Here is a 26,163-nt window from a genome sequence, read left to right as displayed (position 1 = left end):
GAGGGGTGGGGAGAACGTGTGTTTTCCGTCAGGTGAGTTGGCAACTTGGCAAAAGCTTTCTCGGCAGGAAACTAACAAATTCCCTCTTCCCACCTCTCTCCAACTCCTCTGGCTTCTCCAGCTGTGGGCGTCACCCCTCCAATACGGATCGAGACCTCCTCCGCGTCCGTTGTGGAGGGGCAGTCAGTGGACCTGAACTGCTTGGTGGCGGGTCAGTCGCAGCCAAGGGTCATGTGGTACAAGCGAGGTGGCGCCTTGCCCCTCAACAGCCAGGTAAGGGGGGGATGGACTTGGAGCTCTCTTGGGTCAGGGATGAATGGAGCAGAGGAGGGAGGATGAATCGCATTGGACTGGAGGGTTCCTCCCATACGCCACTGAGAAGCCAGGAGTGCAGCTGAACCCGGAGAGAGCATTTGGAGTAAGGAACCCAAGGCCAAGGGATGGGAACGTTGTGGTGCTCCAGTTATTGCTGGACTCGAACTCACATCATCACTGACCATGCTGGCTGGGGCTAATGGAAGCTGGAGTCCAGCAACACCCAGAGGGCCGCAATTTCTCCACCTTCCGCCTCCTGATCATTTTCTCTCTCCCTTGGAGCAGATCCTTGGATCTCGCCTCAGGATCCTGCAGGCCTCGGCGGCCGACTCGGGTGAATACATCTGCTACGTGAACGACGGCGACAGTCCACTGGAGGCCTCCGTTATTGTCTCCATCCCCGGGAGCTCCGGTTCTGCTTTTGGTACGTAGCCTGGGAAGCAGAACCCTGCCACGGGACAAAGGTCCTGCAGGGAGAGGCGCCCGGGCCCCCAAATTGCAAACCGCCCCTTCAGATTTGGGAAAAACCACCTCACCGCTCTCCAGACTTTGAGGGTTGGTGACAGGTTGTGTGTTTCTGCAAAGTGCCCTCTGCACATGTCCAAGCCACACTTGCTCTTCGCTTGAGAACTGATGGTGGAAATAGGGACATTATTATTATTATTATTATTATTATTATTATTATTATTAATAAATAATAATTATTAATATTATTAATAATAATAATAATCTTCAAAATTATTACAAATCAAACCAAATTACTTCAATTTAATACAATTTCTTAAAATCACGTTTCCCACTCCTGTTGCAAACATATGTCAATCCTTTCCCCCCGTAGCCTCATCATCTCTTATTTCATATCCAATTGATCTTTCGCTTGTCCTTAGTCTATTCTTGCAGCTGCCCACATTCTTTCCCTCCTTGCAAACAGTGCCTCTGTTACATAATATAAATATAAAATCCATTTCATGTGTGCAGTCCTTCATTTACATTGCTGTTTCAGACCTGGTGTGCTGGGAGGATTAATTACTGTCTTCCATTCTTCAGTTCTTTGCAGTGTTCACTTTGATGGGACAAGGTCACATTCCATGCCTTCCACTGTTGACCAACTAGCGTACGAGCTGCGGCCATAAATAACATGTACAATCTCCGCCATTAAAATTCCCCTCTGGAGTTCTTCCTTGGCACACAGTTAAAACAAAGTCTTTTCTCAAATTCGGCCTCTTGCCAGATCTATTCTGCAGCCGTTCTTTCTTCGTGCTGTTGTAAATAAAAACTGCCCTTTCCCTTATGGGGTATCCAAGAGCCCATATAGAGTCCTTACATAGGTTCCCTATTGGTAGGAGAAAATAACAGAGGCCAACCAGAGAATATTGAGAAGCAAAGCAGCTAGTAAGCTTGATCTTTATTGATCTGTTGCAACAGGGTGCTCCCCTCACCCACAGGAGAGAGGAGGGACCCAGAAAAATGGCGTGCAAGGCCTTATAAAGACTTTTTAAATTGCCACCCTGTAGATCAAGACCACCCCCAGAAACATCATACATACATCACAGAAGGGGTGTAACCTAAGACCACCCCTCAGATACATCACACCTACATCACAGAAAAGGCGGTCTAAAACAGAAATTTGAATGTTGTTTTTCTCCTGTTGTTTATCTCCTGTCTGGCAGGTTACTTGATTGGATTGCCTGGGGAGCCTGACCATTCTTTTGTAGTGATAAATACTTAGTTCCTGGACCAGGTCACAGGCTCACACCCTATTCATATCATAAATGTGCCCTTAAGACAGGATTTGTGAGGAAAGAGACAATAGGGAGGTTTCCCACTTTGACCTTGCAGAAAAAACATTTGGTCAGTTTAGGAATCAAAATGGTTCCAGGTTGGTCTTCCTGTGCTGATCTATGTACGTGCTTGGTTGGTACACTTATGGACATTACCATATATCTAAGACCATAAAATTCCTATCACAGTGCTCTGCCTTGCTCCCTTGCACTCCTGGTCCAAGTGGAAAGAGGGACCCCACACTCCGCGACACACAAACGCTTAAGCCAGCCTTAGCTTGGAGGGCATGGGGATCTTTGGGGTGGAGCAGCACAGCTCGCCCAGAACACTTATTGAGCAGAGATACACATCCACACCTTTCTTTCCCTCCCACAGCCTCTGGCATCGTTCCACCTGTGAGGATCGAGTCTTCGTCCTCATCCCTAGCAGAGGGACAGACCTTGGAGCTCAACTGCCTTGTTGCTGGCCAGGTGCACCCCAAAGTCACCTGGTACAAGAGAGGGGGGGCCCTCCCAGCCAACCACCAGGTACGGGCGTTCCCCCTGGTCCTTTCTGTTGGGATAATTCAGACTGGAAATTCCCAGGTGTCAGAAAAGGCTGTTTATGTATGCAACAAATGTGGCCCGTGTTTTGTTAGCCCAAAAGTGAAAAACGAGCGAGGACCCAGCCAAAGAAAAATGGCAACTTAAGCTGACAGAGTATGCGCAACTTGCAGGCTTAACATCTTGAATAAGATAACAAGAACATATGTTTAAAGAACATTGGAAAACGTTTGTTGAATATATGGGAAATAATTGGGTGCGGCTGGAAACGCTGGCAGCATTAAGATAAATTCAACAGTGTAAAACAGTTTTGATGGATGAAATACAGTGGATTATAGACGCTTCAGGTTACAGACTCCGCTAACCCAGAAATAGTACCTCGGGTTAAGAGCTTTGCTTCGGGATGAGAACAGAAATTGCATGATGGCGGCGCAGCGGCAGCTGGAGGCCCCATTAGCTAAAGTGGTACCTCAGGTTAAGAACAGTTTCAGGTTAAGTACGGACCTCCAGAACGAATTAAGTTCGTAACCCGAGGTAGCACTGTAATGGAATACTGAATGGTATAGTTTATGTAAAATATGCAGGGATTTATGTTATGCAAAGTGAAGCCTGGAAAGAGAAGAAGGGAAGTCATTGATATTTTTTAAGGATGTAAAATGAGTATTTTAAATCATAAAACAGAAAATTTAATAAGAATTATATAAAAAGAAAAAGAAAGAAGCTAGCATTTCCCTGCATTGCAGGGGTTTGGACTTGATAACCCTTTGGGTCCCTTCCAATGCCACGATTCTGAAGTCTTCCAATTCCTCTTTCTCCCCCCCCCCCCAGGTCTCCGGCACCCGCCTCCGCATCCCACAGGTCTCCTCCGCCAATTCCGGAGAGTACGTCTGCCGCGTCAGCAGTGCCGCTGTCACTCAGGAGGCTGCGCTGGTGGTCACCATCCAAGACGGCGAGAGCCCTTCCCATCGTGAGTCTCCTCCAGCAGAGGCTGAGACCTCCCCCCCTCCTAGCCCTTAAATTTGTGTTGATCTAGGCAGCCTTGAGAATATTCGCTGGAGACCCTCATTGCTTTAAGGGAATGGCTCCCAAAGTGGGTGGTATCTCCCGGGGGGAGGGAATGGGATTACCTAGGGGGCAGGTGCTAAGAGGCAAGCAGGTGGGGGCGGGGTCTCCAAGTGTGTCAATCACTTATGTATGATTGACCAATCCGGAACCTCAGTTGAAATGCCTTTCTTCCTTCATATTTAAAACTTCAAAAGAGGTGTGGGAAAAGGAGACAACAGGGCAGATAGATAATCAAAGTGGGGGGGGGGCAAATATGGGAGAAACGTACATTGAAAATGTTGTCTGTAAGAATAAAAGAAAATTATTGTGAATGAGTTTAGAGATTAAATCAAATAAACAAGGACTATTAGGTGTTATGTTGGAGGGGATGCCAGGAATCCAAGAATTACATTCACATGTGGTGGGGGTGTAAATATGTAAAAAAATATGTAAAAAAAAATGGCAAAGGGTGTTTAAGGAGATAACAGAAATCACTAGGTTAAAGCTAACCGAAAGTCCAGAGGTAGCATTATTATCCATTTACGATGGGGTGGAAGGTTCGCAGGCTAGAAAGGACTTGCTCACAAATTTATTGACAGCCACACGAAGGGGCAAGCAGAATATAAAATGGAAGAACAGTATAAAGATGTGTGTGGGATATAGTTATTGATGATAAATTAACATGTGCCATTAAGGTAAGAAGGGGAATATGCAGGAGAAATGATTTCGAGGAGTTATGGAGGGTGTTTGTAGAATTTGTACTGTTAAAACGGAAAGGGGTCAAACCATCGCAATTGGTGCTGAAATTCTGGGAGGTTGCATAGTTACAATGGAATGGTCTCGGTGGTGGGACACATTTTTATTCTGATTTATTTATGATAATTACCGTATTTTTTGCTCTATAAGACTCACCTTTTCCCCTCCTAAAAAGTAAGGGGAAATGTTTGTGCGTCTTATGGAGCGAATGCAGGCTGCGCAGCTATCCCAGAAGCCAGAACAGCAAGAGGGATTGCTGCTTTCACTGCGCAGCGATCCCTCTTGCTGTTCTGGCTTCTGAGATTCAGAATATTTTTTTTGTTTGTTTTCCTCCTCCAAAAACTAGGTGCGTCTTGTGGTCTGGTGCGTCTTATAGAGCGAAAAATACGGTACTTTGCCAAAATAAAATTATTATTTTTAAAAAACAACATTAAAGCATTACCACTCTTATCACACTCAAAGCTGTTTCATTTGGCTGGTTTTGCTTGTATTTACAATGGTAAATACCGAGTGGTCAGTAGTTAAGGCAGGTACTGGTAATAGCTGTTGATTTTATGGCAAGGTAGTTGCCACTCATCTGTGGTCCATGTTTGTTAAGGAGCCGCATAGAAATAAGTACATCCTACGAATTTCTTTGGCTATTTTGTTTTGCTTAGCAAGAATATACAAAAATGTTTTTAATGCAATATCTAGTATCGCAGTTAATCAGCTGTGTCAGATTAATTACATTAAATAGTTGGATTTTGAATGAATGTGCAAGTAATTGCTACTGCATTGAATTTTATTGTGCTGTTATTTTCCTTAGAGGGTCGTGCAAACCACTCTTCTGAATGATGCTTTTTAGCGGGTAGGGTAGAGGGTACAAAGGGGAGAGTTTATGGAACCAAGGGAACCAAAACCAAAAGAAAGTTTGGGAACTGTTGATCTTAGACTCTTGCTTTCTCCCCACATTCTTGCAGCTTCAGACACGGTTTCCCCTCTGAAGATTGAGTCTTCGTCGCCCTCTGCTGTTGAAGGGCAGACCTTGGATCTCACCTGCACTGCCCCAGGCCAGCCCCAGGCCATATTCACGTGGTACCGGCGAGAGGGACCTCTGCCTGTCGGCCACCGGGTAGGGAAAGAGCCAGGCCCAGAAGGCCTCTTTGGGCAGCGGGGGGAGGGCTGTGTCCAGGTTCACGTGGGGCACAAGCACTGTGGGTAACAGGGAGCGTTGGCACCTTTCTTGGGCACAAGATGCCAGGAAGATGCTTGCAAAGAGAGAACTTGCCTTTAGCTGTGACTGCAGGAGGGTTGGACTCAATGACCTCCTCCAAATCTACGATTCCATGCAAAACAACGAAGCATGGGATGGAACAATGGAGAAAATTCTAGAACAACAATGGGATATCAGCTCCGCGAAAGGCATGAGGGAGAACAGCAACAACCAGAAAAAGATAGATACAGTGGTACCTCGGGTTACATACACTTCAGGTTACATACGCTTCAGGTTACAGACTCCGCTAACCCAGAAATAGTACCTCGGGTTAAGAACTTTGCTTCAGGATGAGAACACAAATCGTGCTCCGGTGGCACGGCAGCAGCAGGAGGCCCCATTAGCTAAAGTGGTGGTTCAGATTAAGAACAGTTTCAGGTTAAGAACGGGCCTCCAGAACGAATTAAGTACTTAACCTGAGGTACCACTGTATAACATTTTATAAGGATAGGAAGAAACCCAACCGATAGAATAATTGGCACACACAGGGAGAGCAAGGATATAGTTTTGAGTGCCTCACTTGTAAATTTATAAATCATTTTCATTTAATGCGGCAAGACGAATAGAAGTTATTAATATTGCAGTTGTTGTATAAGGGATTGTTATTCTGACTGGAATGTAGTTGAAATTAATAAGATTTTGGAATGCTGAAATAAAGAAAACCATCAATTCTAGCACACAGGGGGCCACCTAAATGATACAATTCGGCATTTGAACGATTGGTGTTAGTAAGTTGGTATTGTTATAATGAGGCTATAATTGGAATGTAATTGAAAATTAATAACAATTTTTTAAAAAAAATGGCGGGAGAGGAGGTAGGTCAAAGAGACACCAGGAGCCCCCTGTGATGTTCTTGTTTCATGCAGCCCTCTCTCTCTCTCTTGGCGCACACAGGTTGTCGGTGGTCGCCTTCGCCTGGTCCAGCTCACCCCAGCCGACTCCGGCGAGTACGTCTGCCGTGCGAGTGGTGGAGCTGTCTCTCAAGAGGCTTCCTTGGTGGTCTCTGTCCTTTCCAGCGCCAACGCCGCCTCCCGTACGTCTAAGGTTCTGGGCTGGAAGGGGGGCAGATAGGAGAGATGGGCGGTGTCTTCAGAGGGTCAGCCTTACCCTTGCTCCATCCCTGCAGGCCTCCAGAGTCCGGTCATCTCCATCGACCCCCACAGCACCGCTGTGCGCAAGGGAGCGGACATCTCCTTCAAGTGCCGGCTCCACGATGGCGCTCAGCCCGTCGAGATCTCTTGGAAACTGCCCAACAACCAGCTGCCAGGTAGGCGGGCTCGCGATGGCCACCTGGACCTAGCGTCAGTTTGTAAGAAAGGAAGGAAGTGAAGGGGTGCGGGAAGCTCCTGTCAGCTCAGCTGACAGGCCAGCAACTTTTGGAACGGGTCAGTAGAGCAGCTTGCAGTCACTAAGAACTTGAACCTGAGCTTGCTTATTTCCTCCTCCCTCCTGGTGCATTTTCCTTTTGCGCAACACACACGTACTTCCCCATGATCTCCTGACTTGAACCTCCTTTTCCTTTTTTGTAAAATTTATTTATTTGGCTTTTCAAATTAAGATTTTACAATCGTATAGCAACATACAGTATAAAAACAAGATTCCACAGAATCTCCTGGACTTCCCTCCTCCCCTTTGTGAGTCCTTTTATTAGTCCTTTCCTCCTGCATCTTTTATAATAATCCAGATCTTTTGCATCTCCATTATATCCAAATTTCCCCATTAAACTACAAGTGTTATTCCAATCCCACTAACGCTTTTAGCTGCCTACAATGGCTTTTCAGATAGATTATAAGTTTCCCCCATTCTTACTAGAATTTTCCTGATTTCTGATTCTTCCGGTCATTTTTGCACAATCTGCCATTCTTTTCTGGTAGGGACTTTATCTTCTTTCCATCTCTGGGCTAATAGATATGGCAGCCATGGTCACATACATAAATAGTCTTTTCTACTCCTTTGGGATTTTGGCACCTAGAATTCTCAATTGATATATAAATGAATAACTAAAAAGGGACAGGCCCGGACAGAGCTCTCTCTCCCACTTCCCCACTACAGATAACGTGAAGATCAGCCCAAACGGGTCTGTGGTCACCATCTCCAACGCCCAGCCCCAGAACCAGGGGACTTACCGCTGTCTCGCCTCCAACCGATTTGGGATAGCCAACAGTGTGGTCAACCTGATGGTGCATGGTAAGTGAGCATGTGGAGTGGAGAAAACCCCTTGGTTCCTGGAAAATATCAGGGTACTATTACAATGACTTGATTTGCAGCGTCACCTTAAGCCTGAAGGCGGTGACTTACACAGCACACAGAGCTAGAATAGTTAAAGCTAAAAGTGCTCACACTATAAGCATCCTCAAAAAGGACACATTTTCCTCCAGGGGTGGCAGCTGGTAACCAGGGGAACTGCTGGCATAAGAGGCAGGGATGCCCAAAAGTAGGCGGAGCCAGAGCCAGTCATTGGCTGAGCCACAGCCAATGAGAGTCAGAGCTGACTCATTCTCATTTTTTGCCCCCCAACCTCCTCCCGGCAAAGTTTTGCAAGGGCAGCACAGAGGCCAATTCAAGTTGCTGGGAGCTGCAGGAGTTGCTCTTGAACTCAAGTCCTGTTTGTGAGTTTCCCTGCCCCTCCCGCCCCTGCCTGGCTGCCTGTTTAGAACCATTCCAGGGGGAGGCCCTGCCAGTGGGCATAGAATCATAGCCTCGTATTGTTGGAAGGGACCCCCGTGGTCATCTAGTCCAACCCCCTGCGTTGCAGGAATCTCAGCTAAAGCGACTGTTACAGGAAAATCCTTGGGCTCACTCAGATCGCCAAACAAAGACACCAGGCCTGATCTTTATTCAAAAGACGGCTGCAACAGGACTTCCACCACCATATGGAAGAAGTAGGAAGAAGCCCACAACACAAAGGATGGCTCCTTTTTCTTCTAAGTTTCCCCTTTTTTACTCACAACACCCTTAGTGAAGCATTATACATCACAGCTAAGTCGTAATCTGAAGGAAGGAGCCATGCTTTGTTCTGGGCTTCATCCTGCTTCTTCCATGTGGTGGGTGGAAGTCTTGTTGCAATAAAGTTCAGGCCTACAGGCTGCTGTTTTGCTCCTATATTCTTGGCTGGTGTCTTTGTTTGGCGATCTGAGTGAGCCCAAGGATTTTCCTATGACACGTCCATGACAGACGGCCAGCCAACCTCTACGTAAAAACTTCCCAATGAAGGATAATCCAAGCCGGTGCCACTGCCGACCAGCGCTTACTGTCAGAAAGTTCTTCCTGGTGTTTCGTCGGAATCTCCTTTCTCATAACTTGAAGCCTTTGGTTCGAGTCCTGCCCTCCAGAGCAGGAGGAAGCAGCCTGGCTCCTGCAAAACAGCCTGCCCTTCTTAGCCTGACCTCTGGGAGATATTAGATTTAGAAGCAGGAGCACCTCCTTGGAGAGAGCGATGCCGTTCCTGGGTGCCCAACTGGCATGGATGCCGGTGGAGGCATTGCACACAGCTAAATGGAAGCCAGTCATTTTGCTCTGCTCTGCTCTGCTCTGCTGTGGGGCAGCTGCTCAAGGCTCTCCTCTCCCCACCCGCAGGGCCGCCGACCGTCTCAGTGGTGCCAAAGGGCCCCGTGCAATTGAAGGTGGGCAAATCCATCAGCCTGGACTGCCTGGGGGCGGGTGAGCCCCGGGCCCTGGTGCGCTGGAGCAAGGTGGGCGTCCGGCAGAAGGTGGAGCACCAGACCGTGATGCCGCTGGACAGCCGGGCTGTGCTGCAGGTGAGTCGCAGGTGACACATTGTCCGCAGGGCAAGGGAACAGGAGGAGGGGCCTAGTATATATGCACTGGGGGTATATGTGGAGCCTCGGGAACAACGTACCTTAGAGTGTCGGTTTCTGGGGGCTGGGAGCAAGCAGTGGGGAGGGTTCTGTTGCTGGCGGGCTTCCCAGAGGCATCTTGGTGGACCAGATGAGATGGTGATGGCCGCTAGCCACAATGGCTGTGCTCTGTGTCCATAGCTAGCAATGCTTCTGAATCCTGGTTGCTAGAAACTGCAGGAGGAGAGTTGTTCCTGTGCTCGAATCCTGCTTGCGGGCATCTGCTTGGCCACTGTGAGAACAGGGGGCTGGGCAAAATGGGCCCTTGGCTGGATCCAGCAGGTCTCTTACGTTCTTACGGGCCAAAAAAGGGGCTTGTTTTTGGTCCCAAGGCAGCCGTGGCCCCATTCCTCGATTTGAAACACACACACACCCTTCCCAATACTGTTTCCGCTCCAGATCTCATCCGCGAAGCTTGAAGATGCTGGCACTTATGTCTGCATGGCGCAGAACCCCCTGGGGACGGCGGAAGCGCAGGTGGAATTGCTTGTGGAGGCCGTGCATGGGAGACCGGGCGCACCTGAGATTCATGCGAACCCGACGCAGACTGTAGTTGCCGGGCAGACGGCTCGGCTCCATTGTTCTGCCACAGGTAGGTGAGGGGCCTTTTTCAGCCCAAGGTCTGCATTCCCTTGGAGGCATCTCTCCCCCCACCTTGGGGAGGGGAAGGAGCCTTCGTATTCCAATAGTGGCCGTGGTCAGAGACAACCAGTGGTCAGAGCAGCAGGTGGGACTCTGAGCCTTCGCACAGTCGGTGGGCTTATTTCCTTTTAATTAAATGAGATTTGCATGCCGCTTAACTTTGAATGCAGCCTCTGAGCAGTTTGCGAGGGATGCAGAGTAGCGCACAGAAACATTTGGTAAAAAATCAGCCTTAGGAACAAGTGTATGTGGCAAGGAGACACAGAAGAGTCTTGATAAATAAAGGATTGGGATTGGACTTTGTAACTTTAGACGAAACAAAAGAGAGAGGGGTTGTATTATATATAAAAGCCAAATTTGACCCAAAGCAGTTATTTAAGGACAGGGGAAGAATAATTGTAGTACAGATAACAGTACAAGGTGAGATAATAATAATAGATGGAATATATGCACCAAATGAGAGAAAATTTGAATTTTATAAAATGTTAAAAGAAAAACTATTTGAATACATGGGCTAGAAGATAATACTAATGGGAGATATAAATAGGGTAGTCTCTCTAGATAGGAATAAGACTTTAAGAAAAACTGACTCAAAGGAAGGGAGACTACCCGCAACTTTCTTCACAATAGTGGAAAATGTTAACCTGATTGATATACAGTGGTACCTTGGTTTATGAACTTAATCCATTCCAGAAGTCTGTGCTTAAACCAAAGTGTTCTTAAACCAAGGCATGTTTTCCCGTAGCAGTGGGGAACTCAATTTACAAATGGAACACACTCAACAGGAAGCAAAACATGTTCTTATTCCAAGGCAAAGTTCACAAACCAAAACACCTACTTCCGGGTTTGCAGCGTTCTTAATCCAAGTTGTTCATAAACTAAGCTGTTCTTAAACCAAGGTACCACTGTATGGAGATTTAAACATCCACTGGACAGAAAATTCACGTTCTTCTCTGAACCACATCAGTCCAGTGGAAAAAATATCTCGAGATGGACGTCTGGAGAATTATCAGTATATGTCAAAAAAGTAGACATATTACCAAGGACACTTTCGGATCATAACCCAGTATTACTTGAACTAAGAGGAGAAAAAAGCACTCCATTTAGATGGAGAATAAATGAAGGCATTTTAGATAATCAAATTATTTTTCAAAAATCAGAAAAAGCCCTGTTATAATTTTATACTCGTAAAATCAAGCTTCCTTGGCCTGAAAGGAGAGATGAGTGCCGCAATCCCATAGTCGCCTTTGACTGGACTTAACAATCCAGAAATCCTTTACCTTTTTTTTAAACCTTTACACACTGCCTACTGCTAGCCACATTCAGCATTTCAGGGCCAAGGCAAGGCAGATTTCCTCGTTCTGGGTTTTTTCTCCTGTTCATGGAAGCATAGAATTGCATAGAGTTGGAAGGGACCCAAAGGTGATCTCGTCCGACGTCTTGCAGTGCAGGAATCGCAGCTGACCTAACCTGCAGCTAACCATTGCTCTCTCCATCCCAGGCGACCCCTCTCCGACCATCCACTGGTCCAAGCTGAGGGCCCCCTTGCCCTGGCAGCATCAGATCATGAACGGCACCCTCGTCATCCCCCGGGCAGCCCAGCAGGACTCCGGGCAATACATCTGCAACGCCACCAACACCGCCGGCTTCACAGAGGCCTTCATCATGCTGGATGTGGAAGGTGAGGGAAGGAGGGAGGGAGCGGGCAAAGTTAGGGCACTCTGCTAAGGAACTGGCCCTATTCTGAGCACTGCATAATGCTCATCCCACATGGGTGAGAAGCCATTCTTATAGCGTGGCAGCAGCACCCGAACTCTGGAACTCCCTGCCCGCTGACATCAGGCGGACACCTTCGCAGTGCTCCTTTTGGTGCCAGCTAAAAACACTAACGTTTAGGAAATTGCCTGTATGGATAAGTAGAACACTGCAGGTATTTTCATCTGGTTTTTAAGCTTACCACTGATTTTCATCCTTTTGTGTTTGTGTGTGTGTGTGTTCTTTTAAAAATGTTTTAAACTGTATATAACTGATAATTTGATTGTTTTATCCTTTTTTATTTTTAAAAAGTATATAAATTAATTAATAACCCCCCCAAAAAAGAAAAGAATCCTGGGAACTTGGGGGTGATTTTTTTTTGAAGGGGTGCAGAGAATTGTAACTCTGTGGAGGTGAGGTCGATGTGCTTTACACGTGTGGTTGTTTTGTCAAAGATGACCCATTTGAATTAATAAACCCAAATTTACCATTATTCATGTTTATTAACTTCAGTGGTTCTGCTGTTGAGTAGAACGGGCGTTACTATTATTAGTAATATTTAAATAGTTGTTTATACCCGTTTTTAACTGACACTTTCATTTTTCATGGTATCATTCTTTTATAAAGCGCTTTGAGGTTTTCTTCTTGCAATCAAGCTGCGGCATATGAGCTTTATGAAATGCAGCGCATAGTTAACCTGTTTCTCCAAAGCCTAACGAAACCTCTTTGATCAAGCAATATATAAATTATATGAAATAAAAATAAAGTTAGTGCTGGAGCCTGTCTGCGGAGAGGCGCCTGGAAACAATACCCTAAAAAAGAGCAGGGGGCTGTTTAACCCAGAGAACTTTCTGCTCTTCTCTCCCGCTTCCCAGCGCCACCGTACGCCACCACCCTTCCGGACTCGGTGTCGGTGCAGGCGGGCGAGGTGGTGCAGCTGCAGTGCCTGGCTCACGGCACGCCCCCTCTGCGCTATGAGTGGACCAAGGCCAACAGCAGCCTCCCCGGGCACGCCACGGTGCGCGAGAGCGTCCTGCACATCAGCCCGGCCGCCCCCCACGATTCGGGCGCCTACCTCTGCCGCGTGAGCAACCGGGTGGGGTCAGCCGAGGCCGTCGCCCACGTCCGAGTGCAAGGTGAGGACACGGGGAAGGTTCAACGGTGGTGAAGCTGGGAGAGAAAGGGTGGAGGCTGTGGACAAGGTGTTTGTCCTTTTTCACTCCGATCCGCGTAGGGCAGATCCGCGCCATACATTCAACACACACTCAAATGCACATGGATTGTCCCAGAGAATCATGGGATCTGTAGTTTCTTAAGGGTGCCACAAATAGCTGTTTTGTGGTGGGTGGGTGGGGGGAATCCCCATGGCTCCCAAGAGCCCTCTGCACTTGTGTCATGGCACTCTTCCCCAAATAAGTGCCGTGCAAGTCCTGTTGTGATGAAAACAGTTGGAAGCTTGCTATCAAGCCCAAAACGCAGGACCGCAATACCTCAAGGACCGCCTCTTTCCACTTGAACCTACCCGGTCCCTGAGATCATTTTCTGAGGCCCTCCTTCGTGTGCCTTCTCCTCGAGAGGTCCAGAGGGTGGCAACACGAGAACAGGGCCTTCTCTGCAGTGGCTCCCTGTCTGTGGAATGCTCTCCCCAGGGAAGTTCACCAGGCGCCTTCATTACACACCTTTAGGGACCAGGCAAAAATATTCCTTTTTAACCAGGCCTTTTATTGATCTGATTGACATCCTATACCCTTTTAAAATGTGGCTGATGAGAGAAGCTGATTCCAGACTTGTGGGGCCACCACGGACAAGGCCCCTCTCTAGGCCCCTCTCGGTGTCTCTGGCAAGAGTCGGGAGCTTCATTCTGTCTTCCTCTTCTCCCCACACAGGTGCAGCTGGAGGACCTCTTTCCATCCAGGTCACCCCACGGAGAGACACGAAGGCTGTGGGGGGCACAGCAGAGTTTGCGTGTTCTGTTGTTTCCGGAGACCCCCGAACACGGCTGGAGTGGTCCAAGGAGAATGGAGAGCTGCCTCCTCAGCACACCATCCGCAACGGCGTGCTTCGGTAAGGAGAGCAGATGGTACTGAGCCCAATGGGCCAACGGTCCAATTCTGTATGAGGCAGATTGCATCTGGGGGATGCCGTGGGAAGGATGGAGGGTGAAACAGGACCAAGGGGTGTTCCACTGTTGATGGACAGCTGAGCTAGACCAGAGTCCTTTTGGGAATTATAGGGACAGAACTACCCAAACTGTACAGAAACTTATTCGTGTATGCTACTGCAGTGGCAAGAACGTTACTTGCCCCAAAATGGAAAGAAGCAGAAGTCCCAGCAAAGGAAGAATGGATACAAAAAACTTACGCAATATGCAGAAATGGCAAAACATTTTTTAAAATAATATTTTTATTGGTTTTACAAAATAAATCACACACTTATCACAATGAAATTTTGAAATAGAACAAGATTATTCCAAATCTTAGGACTTCCCTTCTCTGTGGGTCCTTTAAATATCTTAATCAGCTTCATAGTATATTTCATCTGAATTATAGTCCTGCAATATATCCAAAGTCTTTGTAACATTTCAGGAGTTACTCAAAGCCTGCTAAAGAGTTCAAATGTTTACAGTGTTCTTTCAAATACATTTAATATTTAACCCATTCGCTGTTGAAGTTTTGGTCCTCCTGATTCCCGATTTCCCCCCCCCCCCCAAGTCAATCTAAACTTACCAGAAAAATAAGAAATCAAGACAACAAACTTTTTATAAAAGAATGGAAATGGTTTCTTGAATATTTACAGATAAATTGTAAACAGATGAGAAAATCGGCAGGATTATTGTAATAACCTGCGGTTTTTTTATAAGATTATATATTTAAGGAAGATGAATAAATGAACAGATTAAGTTAATTTGGATATGCAGGAGATATAAAAAATAAATTTAAGGAACCGCAGAGAGAGGGGGAAGGAAGTCAAGTTTTGAAATGTCAAAATGGTTGTAAAATTAGTGAAGTGTATAAATCTGAAATGCATGAATGGAATTTTTAAAAAGAGCTAGGCCAGAGTCTAGTGACTCTCGCTGCTTCCCTGCAGAATCGAGAAGCTGGATCGGGGGTGCCAAGGTGTCTACGTTTGCCGAGCCACCAGCTACTCCGAGGAGGTTGAGGACAGGGCCATGCTGACAGTGCAGGGTAAGTCGGAGTGGGCAGCCACCGACTGAAAGGCCTTTGCTCTCTACTACTCTCTTGGAGGAAGTGGCTCCCTTGAGTGCAGTCAATCTCCCCCTAACCCCACATGCAAAGGTGGGGGGGGGCAGCAGTCAGCCACTAAGCCGCAGAAAAATCCCAGTATCCCAGTTACTAGACTGCTGTTGTGCATTTTAAATACAGTTGTACCTTTGATCCTGAATGCCTTGCAACTCGAACGTTTTGCCTCCCAAATGCCGCAAACCCGGAAGTGAGTGTTCCGGTTTGCGAACGTTCTTTGGAACCTGAACATCCAATATGGCTTCTGATTGGCTGCAGTAGCTTCCTGCAGCCAATCAGAAGCTGCACTTTGGTTTCCAAACGTTTTGGACGTCAAATGGACTTCCGGAAGTGATTCCGTTCAACTTCCAAGGTACCACTGTACATGCTGGAAGAGCAAGAGTGGTTCTGCTGGAAAAAAGGGGGTGGGGGGCAACTCTTCCCCCTCCAGCTCTCCATCAGAGAGAAGCTGGTCTGCCATAGAATGCATTCCCCAGTCCTTGTCTTCAGACCATTCCCTGACATCAGGGCATATTCCAGCTTATCTCCAAAGAAGGGGAAGGGAAGAGTCCATCCCCACAGTTGCCATCCTGGTGTGGAACTGAAGCATTAATTCCCTGCGCTGCATAGCGAGGGAGGTGTCTTATAATCACAGATTCATAGAATTGTGAAGTTGGAAGGGACCCTGCGAGTCATTTGGTTCAACCCCCTTGCAATGCAGGAATCGGGACCACTTCCTGCTGTGAGAGAATGCTTTCATCCCCAAGGGTGCCAGTCTATTGCCTAATAATAATAATAATAATAATAATAATAATAATAATAATAATTTGTTATATATACCCTACCCATCTGGCTGGGTTTCCCCAGCCACTCTGGGCAGCTCCCAATGGAATATTAAAAACACAATAAAATATCAAACATTAAAAACTTATTTATGCAGCTGTTGTAATTTAGATATTATATTTTATGCAAGGGAATCATTGGGAATTTCGGTTATTATGTATATATCTTAAGTTTCAATAAAGATCTTGGGGGGGGGACTTCCCTAAACAGGGCTGCCTTCAGATGTCTTCTAAAGGTTGTATAGTTGTTTATTTCCTTGGCATCTGATGGGAGGGCATTCCACAGGATGGGCGCAACCACCGAGAAGGCCCTCTGCCTGGTTCCCTGTAACCTCACTTCTCACAGGGAGGGTACCGCCAGAAGGCCCTCAGAGCTGCAGAGCTGAACCTCAGCTTCCAGGCTGAATGATGGGGGTGGAGACGCTCCTTCAGGTATTCTGGGCCGAGACCTTGAGGATCTGCTGACTTCTCCCTGTCTGCCCCCCTCTCCTCAGCACTGCCCAAGGTGATGATCAACATCCGGACGTCGGTGCAGACCGTGCTGGTGGGCAACGCCGTGGAGTTTGAGTGCCTGGCCTTTGGGGACCCCAAGCCCCAGGTCACGTGGAGCAAGGTGGGCGGGCGGCTGCGCCCAGGGGTGCTGGCAAGTGGCAGCATGGTGAAGATTGAGCGCGTGGAGCAGGCGGACGCCGGGCAGTACCGCTGCACGGCCACCAACGACGTCGGCACAGTCCAGTCCCACGTCATCCTCCATGTCCAATGTAAGTACCAGCAGGGCGAATGCGCCCCTCGTTTCTCTCTCCTCCCTCCAGGTTAGCAAACCTGCTTCTTCTCTCTCCTACAGCTGTGCCCCAGATTGCTGCAGCCCAGCCAGAAGTGAAAGAGGTCTCCGCTGGGTCTAAGGTGGTCTTCCCTTGCTCGGCTTCCGGTTTCCCTGTGCCAGATATCACCTGGACCAAGGTAACTCTCCAGAGGGGCAGGGAGCCCTTCTGTGGGCTTTGCCCACCAAGAAGGGCCTGGCGGCTGACGACATGTGACGCCGTTGTCTATTTTATTTGTTGCATTTATTTCCCGCCATTTCTCCTCCAAGGAGCTCGAAGGTGGCATTCATGGTTCCCTCCCCCCTTTTATTCTTAAAACAAGTTTGGTTAAGGCTGCAAGGCAGTGACTGGCCCCCAAGGTCTCCCAGTTGTGTTTTGTGGCCGAGGGGAGGATTTGAACCCTGATCTTTTCCCGTCCTAGTCCCCCGACAACCCTGTGAGGTAGGTTAGGCTAAAAGAAGGTTGAAACCAAGTGAGAGTCATGGCTGAGGGGGGGGGGATATGGACCCTAGTCTCCCAGGTCCTAGTTCAGAAATAACCACTACACCACACTATCTCCATGTGCTTTCTGTAGTAACTGGTGATCTTTTTTTAAAAAAAGTCTTGTGTAGCTTAGTATCGGTTTGATCATATAACACTAATCCTGGCACAGCTACACTGGCTGCCAATTAATTTCCGGGCCCCAATTCAAAGTGCTCTCTGAAAAGGCAGAGAGTCTCCTGGGTTTGTGGGGAAGAGCGAGAACAGCCTCTGGGGAGAGCAGCAAGATGGTGCACACGGCAAAGGAAGGATGAACTGAGGAGGCTCAGTTGCTGGGCTACCTTGCAAGGCAGGCTGTGCCCTGCGGGAAGAGCCTGCTGAGGGTTTCGGGGGCCGCTTCTGTGTTCCAGCTGGAAGGAGACCTCCCCAAGGAGGTCCGTGTGGAGAGCAACGTCCTGACCATCCCGTCCGCTCGCCCCGAGGACACCGGCATTTACGTCTGCACGGCATCCAACCGGCAAGGGAAGGTGACGGCTTTCTCCATGCTCAAAGTGCGCGGTGAGTTCAGCAGGCCGGTCTCTTCTCCCTCCGAAATCAGTTTCTCTGCCGCCGCCACCCAAACCATGGGAGGAATATTCAGAAAGGGGACAGGCAGTTGCTGGTCTCTAGAGTTTGACCTGGAGAAATCCTCCTCTGGGGCTCTCCAGTTGTGAGAGGGGAATGTCCTGTCTTTCTCCTTCCCCTTCTGGTTGTGTGGACTGTGCCTTGAATAGGGGTGGAACCGGGCAGTGGTATTTTTCTAGAAAAAGAGGTGTCGGAGCTCACCATGAAAGGCTCTCTTATCATGACAACGGTGCCCATCTGAAAGGCATCAGAACTTAGTTCTGGTGAGTTCCAGGTGCAAAAAAGGAGCCTTGCCCGGGCTGTCGCTTCCTGCCTCCTAGCCTGGTGGCGGCTGCTGGTTCGAATCCTGCTGGGACTTCTGCGCAGGGGGGGAAGGGTCCCTGCTCAGCTGCATGCAGAAAGCCCCAGGTTCAACACTTGAACACCTCCAGTTTAAAGGAGCATGGGTATCTGGGCAGGGGGGAAGCACCCCAGAAGGCTGCTGCCAGTCAGAGAAGGCAGCATTGGGCAATATTGGGCAATGATGCAACCTGGCATGGTGGCAGTAGTGGGATTTCCTGTGGCTAAAGTGGACCAAATAGGTTGCCAGCAATTCCTCAAATTGAAAGGATAAGGGAGCTGGGAAATTGCAGCAGCTGCCCAGTCCTCTGACCCCCTGCCCTTCCTCTGCTTGTAGAGCGGGTGGTGCCATATTTCACCCAGAATCCTCAGTCCTTCCTTGTCCTGCCGACCATGAAAGACGCCTACAAAACATTCGCGATCGAGATCACCTTCCGACCGGACACACCTGACGGTAAGCACAGGTGCTGGGGCAGGTGGGGAGGCCCTTCGGGGCAGGACTGCTGTGTGTCGTCCCCCCTCAAATGTAGGCACTCCAGAGCTTCCCCACAAGTACGATAGGGCTGCCATATTGGGATTTCAGAGGCGGAATTGACATCCGGGAGGGATTTCTGAAATGCAGCGTTTTGTCCTGGGTCAATCGAAAAGTGGCGTTTTTTGAAACAATTTTGGGGTGCCCTGGTTTTTACTTTTTGAAATATGTCTATCCTAGTATATGAGCTCCTTGGTCCTTTTTTGGGTACAACCAGCCACCTTTCTCCTTGCTGGCAGAGGCCCGAGCGCTCTCTTTCCTGGGAATCTCTCTCTCAACACTCTCGTTTTCCCTCTTGCCTTTCCTCCCAACTCGTCTTACCTTTCTCTCCATCTCTCTTCCTCTCTCTCTCCTCTACACCTCTTCCTCCCCCTTCGTCTCTACTCCCTCCTTTCCCCTACCTCTCCAGCTCTCATGCTTTACTCAGGTAAGTGTCGTTTCTGCTGGGCTGCCGCTTCCTTTTTAGCCAGTCCTAGGCGCCTCCCTTAACCCTTGCGGCGATGGAGCCTCGTGCCCGTGTGTGTGTTGTGAAAAGTGTGCCCCTTGGCAAACTAACTATTCCACTGGTGGAGTTGTGTCTTCACTCAGGAGCCCTCCCGGCCCCTGTCCACCTGCTCACCGATCCGCCTAACGCCTTGCCAGCCAGGCTGCTTCTTTTGAGGCCCTGCCTAACCCCGATTCCTTGCCCAGGCAGGTGGGACATTCTCCCTTCCTTACCAGGAAGCGGAACTGTGTTGCATCCCAGGGACAGGAAGCCCAGGTGGATCTTGGCCTCCTCTTGTTGCGCCGTGGGGGCCGCCTGCCGTGCTGCGGGTTTGGGTGCCAAAGGGAGCATAGCACATTGTCGCGGTCTCGCAGGCTGGTGGGCGCCAGCTTTTGTGGCTCGTCCACAAATAGGCCACTTGCGTGGGTGGCAATGGAGGGCTCTGAACACTGCATGGAACTGGGGACTTCGGCCAGGCTGCCTTTCCCAGGCATCGGAGGATGGCTCGGCTGCAAGTAGCTCCCTGGTGCTGAAGCTGTGAGCTGAGCAAACCCATGCCCCGCGGAAACCGCTCACCTTCCTTTGTGCTTTTGGCAGGGATGCTGGTGTACAATGGGCAGAAGAAGAACACAGGCACGGACTTCGTGTCCTTTGGATTGGTTGGGGGCCGGCCGGAGCTCAGGTGAGAGGCTGGGGGTCCTTATCTCAGCACCCTCTTTCTGGCTGGGTGTCAGTTCTAGCCTCAACCCATCCTTTCCTGCTTCTGAACCCAGAGCTGTGAGACGTGGGCCTCCAAAGTGGCCTGCGCCAAAATGGTCCAGCTTGCCGAAGGGGTCTTGCAAGGCATGTCAGGGCCTAATGGAGTGGGCGGGCAGTTTTGACCCTCCTGATCTGTCTTGGCTTTGCAGGTTTGACGCTGGCTCTGGCATGGCCACCATCCGGCACCCTTCCATCATCAAGCTGGGCGAATTCCACACCGTCCGGCTGTACCGCAACCTCACCCAGGGCTCTCTCGTTTTGGACAACCACCCTCCCGTCAACGGCACGTCCCAGGTGAGTGGCATGCTCAAGGTGGAGAGGGTAGGGGGCGGTTTCTCCCACCTGCGGGAAATCTCTCTGGCATGTGGCTGCTGAAAGGGGCAGCGTTATAAGCCAGGGCAGGCGCTCTAGTCGGGGTGTCAACATGCCGCTGGGCGTCTTCACCCCATCTGTGGGTCTGAGCTCTGCATTCTGTACTTGCCAGTGGCTACTGAACCAGGCGCAAAGGCGTTGGGTACTGGGAGCAGGATGGCAAGCAGGGCCAAGATGGAGCAGCCCCCTGCAAACTGGTGTTTCCTGTTGGAGACCCACTTTTGCTAGGTTTACATTTCTGTGTTACGGACTGGATGAGAGCCAACAAACTGAAGCTCAATCCAGATAAGACAGAGGCACTGTTAGTGGGTGGTTCTCTAGACCAAATAGATGGGAGGTTGCCTGCTCTTGATGGGGTTACACTTCCTCTGAAGGAGCAGGTTCACAGCTTGGGGATACTCCTAGATCCTTTGCTGTCGCTCGAGGCTCAGGTGGCCTCAGTGACACAGAGTGCCTTCCTTCAGCTTCAGCCGGTGGCCCAGCTATGCCTAACTACTATTGTCTATGTTCTGGTAAACTCAAGGTTAGATTACAGTGGTGCCTCGCAAGACGAAATTAATCCGTTCCGCGAGTCTCTTCGTCTTGCTGTTTTTTCGTCTTGCGAAGCATGGCAATTAGCGGCTTAGCGGCTATTAACGGCTTAGCGGCTTTAAGAAAAAGGAAACAAACTCGCAAGACGTTTTCGTCTTGCGAAGCAAGCCCATAGGGAAATTCGTCTTGCGGAACGACTCAAAAAAACGGAACACTCTTTCGTCTAGCGAGTTTTTCGTCTTGCGAGGCATTCATCTTGCGGGGCACCACTGTACTGCAATGCGTTATAGGTAGGGCTGCCTCTGAAGACAGTTCAGAAACTTCAGCTGGTGCAGAATTCAGCGGCCAGGTTGCTCACCAAAGCAAGATGGTTTGAGCATATTACACCGATCCTGGTCCGACTGCACTGGCTACTGATTAGTTTCCTGGCCCAATTCAAAGTGCTGGTTCTGACCTATAAAGCCTTAAACAGCTCAGGACCACAATACCTCAAGGACCGCCTCTTTCCATATGAATCTACCCAGACCCCGAGATCATCTTCTGAGACCTGTATTCATGTGCCTCCTCCTCGAGAGGTCCAGAGGGTGGCAACATGAGAACGGGGCCTTCTTTGCAATGGCTCCCCGTCTGTGCAATGCTCTCCCCAGGGAAGTTCGCCTGGCGCCTTCATTATACACCTTTCGGTGTCAGGCAAAAATGTTCCTTTTTTAACCAGGCCTTTGGTTGATCTGATTTACATCCTATGCCCATTTAAAATGTGGCACCTTTCGGGTCGGGGGGCTATTGAGTTGTTATTTTTATTTTATGTATTTTGTGGTTTTATACCTTGATTTTATTCTGTGAACTGCCCTGAGACCCCTGGATATAGGGTGGTATGATAATAATAATAATAATAATAATAATAATAATAATAATAATAATAATAATAATATTTCTTCCCCAGGGCAAATTCCAAGGTCTGGACCTCAACGAGGGGCTGTACCTTGGCGGGTATCCCAACTACGCTGCTACTGCAAAGACAGGCCTGACCAGCGGTTTCATTGGTGAGAGCTTCACAGAGTCATAGAATTGTAAGGTTGTAAGGGAGCCCCCCAGGGTCATCTAGTGCAGCCCCCCTAAGGTGCATGAATCACAGCTGAAGGATCCCTGACAAAGTTTCATCCAGCCTCTGGCTGAAAACCTCCAATGAAGGAGAGACCACCACCTTCTGAGGACAAAGTGGCCAGTATATGCACGGGGGTTTCTGTGATCTGTGGCAGGTGGCCGGGCTGGGTTTTGAGTGCACCTTGGCAGGATGTCCCAAGAATGACAGCGTCAGGGACCGCACTGAGGAGGAATGGTGGGAGCCACTCCCTCCCCTGCTCCTGAATCTTCCCAGGAGTAGGAGGACAGTATAGATTTGGAACAGTGGTTTGCCGAGGGGCACAGTTCAGAAGGCAGAAGCTGGGAAATACTGGATGGGGAACAGCTAGGAGAAGAAACGCTGGAAAAGAGAAGGTTAACAGATTCACAGTCATTGGACATCATTCCTTCGCTCAGCCTAAGGTCAAGAAGAGCTCAGAAAGACAGAGGGTACAAGCTTAGATTAAAAGACGTACGAGTGATGTAGATTAATACGGGCGGAAGGGGGTATGATCCTTAATTGGGAGCACCGCTGTTTCTAGGGGATGTGTTCTTTGTTCTCTCCCTGTGATTATTAAATTTCTAACTGGTAAGGCATTCCTTTCTTTGATCTTCTTATCTACTGCTACGGGGGGAGGAAGCCAATTCCCTGAAGTCTGACAGACAGCTGCATAAAAAAAGCTACCCCACTGGCCCCCAGGTAGCCAGCACCTTTGGGGAGTGGCTGGCTTCCCTTTTCCCCTATAGGTTGTCTCCCTAAATAACAGATGCGGGCAGTGGTAGAAAAGGGGTGCTCGCTAAACGGTCGCATTTGAACCTTTTGGAGGGATAAAACGAATGCAAGTCGGCATGCACTGTTTTTCAACCCTCGCATTTTCTTCCAAGCAAGCAACATCCCTGTGAGGTGGGTGGATTAGGCAAAGGGCCACAGCCAGTGAGATGCAGGCATCTGGGTTGCCCCATTCTGAGCCTCCCACCACCACCAGCCACAGCATCCCCACTGGCTCTCCCCATTTATATGAGCAGTGGGTATTTACGGGGGGGGGGGTGTCCCAAGATGTACAGCTACCTAACACAGAGGCCTTGCCAGCTCACCCCTGCTTCGTCGGCACATCTTTTCGCTCCCACTGATTCCTCCCTCGCCCCTACCGCCAATCTCTCCCGCAACCTCCCATCGGCTTGCTCTCTTTCCCCTCTTAGGATGCGTTCGGCAGCTGATCATCCAAGGGAAAGAAGTTATCTTCAAAGACTTTGACCTCCAAGCTCACGGCGTCTCCAACTGCCCCACCTGCCAGGACCGTCCGTGTCAGGTAAGCTCCCTGCATGTGTGCAGCCTCTGCATTTTATAGAGGGGAGCAGAATTCGGCCTCGTTGCTCGCTGCATTCCCCGTGGCCAGCCCTGGTTGGACATGGCAGGTGATTGGAATAATTATAGAGTGTTTGTTGTGAGGGAGGAGGGGAAAGGAGATTGTTAGCCACTTTGAGACTCCTTTGGGTAGTGATAAAGCGGAATATCAAATTCAAACTCTTTTCTTCTTTTCCTTCCTTCCTTCCTTCCTTTCTTTCTACCCCGCCCATCTGGCTGGGTCTCCCCAGCCACTCTGGGCGGCTTCCAACAGAATATTAAAAACATGATAAGTCATCAAACATTAAAAACTTCCCTAACCAGAGCTGCCTTCAGATGTCTTCTAAAAGTCAGATAGTTGTTTATTTCCTTGACATCTGATGGGAGGGCGTTCCACAGGGCGGGTGCCACCACCAAGAAGGCCCTCTGCCTGGTTCCCTGTAGCCTCGCTTCTCGCAGGGAGGGAACCTCCAGAAGGCTCTCTGAGCTGGACCTCAGTGTCCGGGCAGAACGATGGTGGTGGAGACGCTCCTTCAGGTATACTGGGCTGAGGCAGTTTAGGGCTTTCGAGGTCAGCACTGACACTTTGAATTGTGCTCGGAAACGTACTGGGAGCCAATGAAGGTCAGTCCACCAGATTTTCCCTTCTCTCCCCTTGGCAGAATGGAGGCGTCTGCAGGGACTCGGAGAGCAGCAGCTATGTGTGCGAGTGCCCACAGGGATTTGCTGGAAGCAACTGCGAACACCCCCAGGCCCTACGCTGCCATCCAGGTAAGATGCGGCTGTCCCTGTTTCCATGTGGCGCATCACGTGGCAGGGACAAGACTGGGCGTCCTTTAGGAGGAAGGGCCGTGGCTCAGGGGCACGTCATTTGCTTGGCATGCGGAAGGCCCAAGGTTCGGTCCTCAGCAGTATCTTCTGGTAGGGCTGAATCCTTTGGGAGCCACTGGAGAGCAATGCTGACATTTTTATTTATTAGGAAATTGGTTTTAAACTGTTTTAATGATGGACTTTTTATAATTTTATTTTTTATTTTTTCAAAGTAATAATAAAAAATAAATAAGAATAAAAATGTGCACCCCACCCCCGAGACCATTCCATCATAGCTCCCCAACCTACCAAAATTTCAACATCTCTTGCGATGTTCCATTTCCATTTTAACAGTACAAATTCTACACACCTTCCATATCTCCTCAAAATCATTCTTCCTGCATATTCCCCGTCTTACCTAATAGCACATGCTAATTTATCATTAATGATGTACATTAGGGTTAGGTTAACCCCTAACCCTAACCACTTTAAGGGCAGATAATAGCAATAATTAATGGACAATACTGAGCTAGATGGACCAACCAATGGTTTGATTCTGGGGGTGGGTCCTGCAGATTTGCACCTCCCACCCTTTTCTGACATGGACCCACTTTGGATGCTGACGTAGAAGGACCAGTGGCCTGACTCTGTATATGGCAGCTTCCTAAGTTCAGGGGGCAGACAGGGAACCCTGACTCCCGGCCCTCTGCCTGTCAGGATGCTGTCCGCGGCTGGTTGCCCAGGAAAGTATAAAGACAAGGGAAAGTTTCTTACCATCCTTTTTCATTTCAAACTTTACAGAAAGGGGCTATAGAACCCAGCCTCTTGGATAATGGTGTTGTCCTGAGTGAATCTCCACCTGCCCATCTCTCCAACAGCTTCCTCATTCATCGTCATCATCACCTCTTCTACGGATGCTGCTACGTGCCCTCTGTCTTTGAGCTCTTTGCTCCCCTACTTTTAAAGCTCGCCGGGTTCTGGGAGATGGAGGGTCTGGAGTGCTCTCTAATGACAACGTGTCAGCCGGGTGTTGTTCTGTCTCTCCCATGATTTCCCAGCTTTCCCCCTCATCTGCCTCTGAGCTGCGACCACCCATCAACCCCCCGTTGTAAATCTATACTGTCTTCCTCTTCTTCCTCCCTGGAAGGGTCAGGATTTGAGGCGGTCTCCTCTATTCCTTCTCTGCCCCGTCCCTGACACTGCCGCCCAGAGTCTTACCAAATGACCCTCCCTTCCCACACAGAGGCCTGCGGTCCCGACGCCACCTGTGTTAACCGAGCCACTGGGCAAGGCTACACTTGCCGCTGCCTCCTTGGGAAATACGGAGAGAAGTGCATGGACGGTGAGTAAGGCAGACACGCTGCCCCCCCCATGGCCATGGCAAAGCCTGAGCAAAAGTCCCAGGCTGACCCCCCCGCCCTCCTCTTTGCTGCAGGCACCACGGTGACCGTGCCCTATTTCCACGGGGGCGACGCCTTCATCTCCTACCCCCCGCTCACCAACATCCACTACGAGCTACGCGTGGACCTTGAGATCAAGCCGCTGTCCCCCGATGGCCTCATCCTCTTCAGCGGCGGAGATGGCTCCCCCGTGGCAGATTTTGTCTCGCTCAGCATGGTCAACGGGCACTTGGAGTTCCGCTATGAACTGGGCTCAGGTAATGAATCCACTCCCTGTTGCTAACAACAGATACCCGAAAGGCCGCCTCTTTCCCAGCAGCACCTCTCGGGTACTGGGATCTGCCCTCTTGGTGGTTGTCCTCAGAGGCTTAGGGGGTACAGGACAGGGCCTTCTCTGCAGCAGCCCCTGAGCAGTGGGAACTCCCTCCTGGCACCTTCGTTGTGCAGCTTCCAGCAAATGCTGATGACGCCAGCCTGTTTTTGACCCTCAAGGTGTATGTTTTGAAAACCCAGCTTAT

The 26,163-nt window shown here is 49.4% G+C and overlaps 1 protein-coding gene across 20 annotated transcripts in view; it reads left to right on the top strand.

Moving 5' to 3' along the window:
* HSPG2 (heparan sulfate proteoglycan 2) overlaps positions 1 to 26,163 on the top strand; it is a 210,720-nt gene that overhangs the window by 169,976 nt on the left and 14,581 nt on the right. For 17 of the 20 annotated variants that reach the window (XM_083514549.1, XM_083514543.1, XM_083514541.1 and 14 more), the window contains 26 exons: positions 122 to 273; positions 601 to 739; positions 2,473 to 2,624; positions 3,468 to 3,606; positions 5,399 to 5,550; positions 6,586 to 6,724; positions 6,818 to 6,958; positions 7,744 to 7,878; positions 9,268 to 9,449; positions 9,948 to 10,140; positions 11,692 to 11,871; positions 12,821 to 13,081; positions 13,832 to 14,009; positions 15,033 to 15,130; positions 16,521 to 16,787; positions 16,871 to 16,986; positions 17,738 to 17,885; positions 18,628 to 18,744; positions 19,232 to 19,249; positions 19,904 to 19,988; positions 20,215 to 20,359; positions 21,912 to 22,011; positions 23,291 to 23,400; positions 24,098 to 24,206; positions 25,489 to 25,587; positions 25,681 to 25,902. In XM_083514549.1, the coding sequence (XP_083370675.1) occupies positions 122 to 273; positions 601 to 739; positions 2,473 to 2,624; positions 3,468 to 3,606; positions 5,399 to 5,550; positions 6,586 to 6,724; positions 6,818 to 6,958; positions 7,744 to 7,878; positions 9,268 to 9,449; positions 9,948 to 10,140; positions 11,692 to 11,871; positions 12,821 to 13,081; positions 13,832 to 14,009; positions 15,033 to 15,130; positions 16,521 to 16,787; positions 16,871 to 16,986; positions 17,738 to 17,885; positions 18,628 to 18,744; positions 19,232 to 19,249; positions 19,904 to 19,988; positions 20,215 to 20,359; positions 21,912 to 22,011; positions 23,291 to 23,400; positions 24,098 to 24,206; positions 25,489 to 25,587; positions 25,681 to 25,902 (3,777 nt within the window). The remainder of the gene's footprint in view (positions 1 to 121; positions 274 to 600; positions 740 to 2,472; positions 2,625 to 3,467; positions 3,607 to 5,398; positions 5,551 to 6,585; positions 6,725 to 6,817; positions 6,959 to 7,743; positions 7,879 to 9,267; positions 9,450 to 9,947; positions 10,141 to 11,691; positions 11,872 to 12,820; positions 13,082 to 13,831; positions 14,010 to 15,032; positions 15,131 to 16,520; positions 16,788 to 16,870; positions 16,987 to 17,737; positions 17,886 to 18,627; positions 18,745 to 19,231; positions 19,250 to 19,903; positions 19,989 to 20,214; positions 20,360 to 21,911; positions 22,012 to 23,290; positions 23,401 to 24,097; positions 24,207 to 25,488; positions 25,588 to 25,680; positions 25,903 to 26,163) is intronic. The other 3 variants (XM_083514553.1, XM_083514548.1, XM_083514550.1) reach the window with 1 other exon arrangement.

This window comes from Podarcis liolepis, assembly GCF_965112155.1.
Source record: "Podarcis liolepis genome assembly, chromosome: 7".
NCBI classification, from domain to species: domain Eukaryota; kingdom Metazoa; phylum Chordata; class Lepidosauria; order Squamata; family Lacertidae; genus Podarcis; species Podarcis liolepis.
Note: the sequence above shows the minus strand (reverse complement) of the source record. Positions and strands in the feature narration are given on the sequence as shown.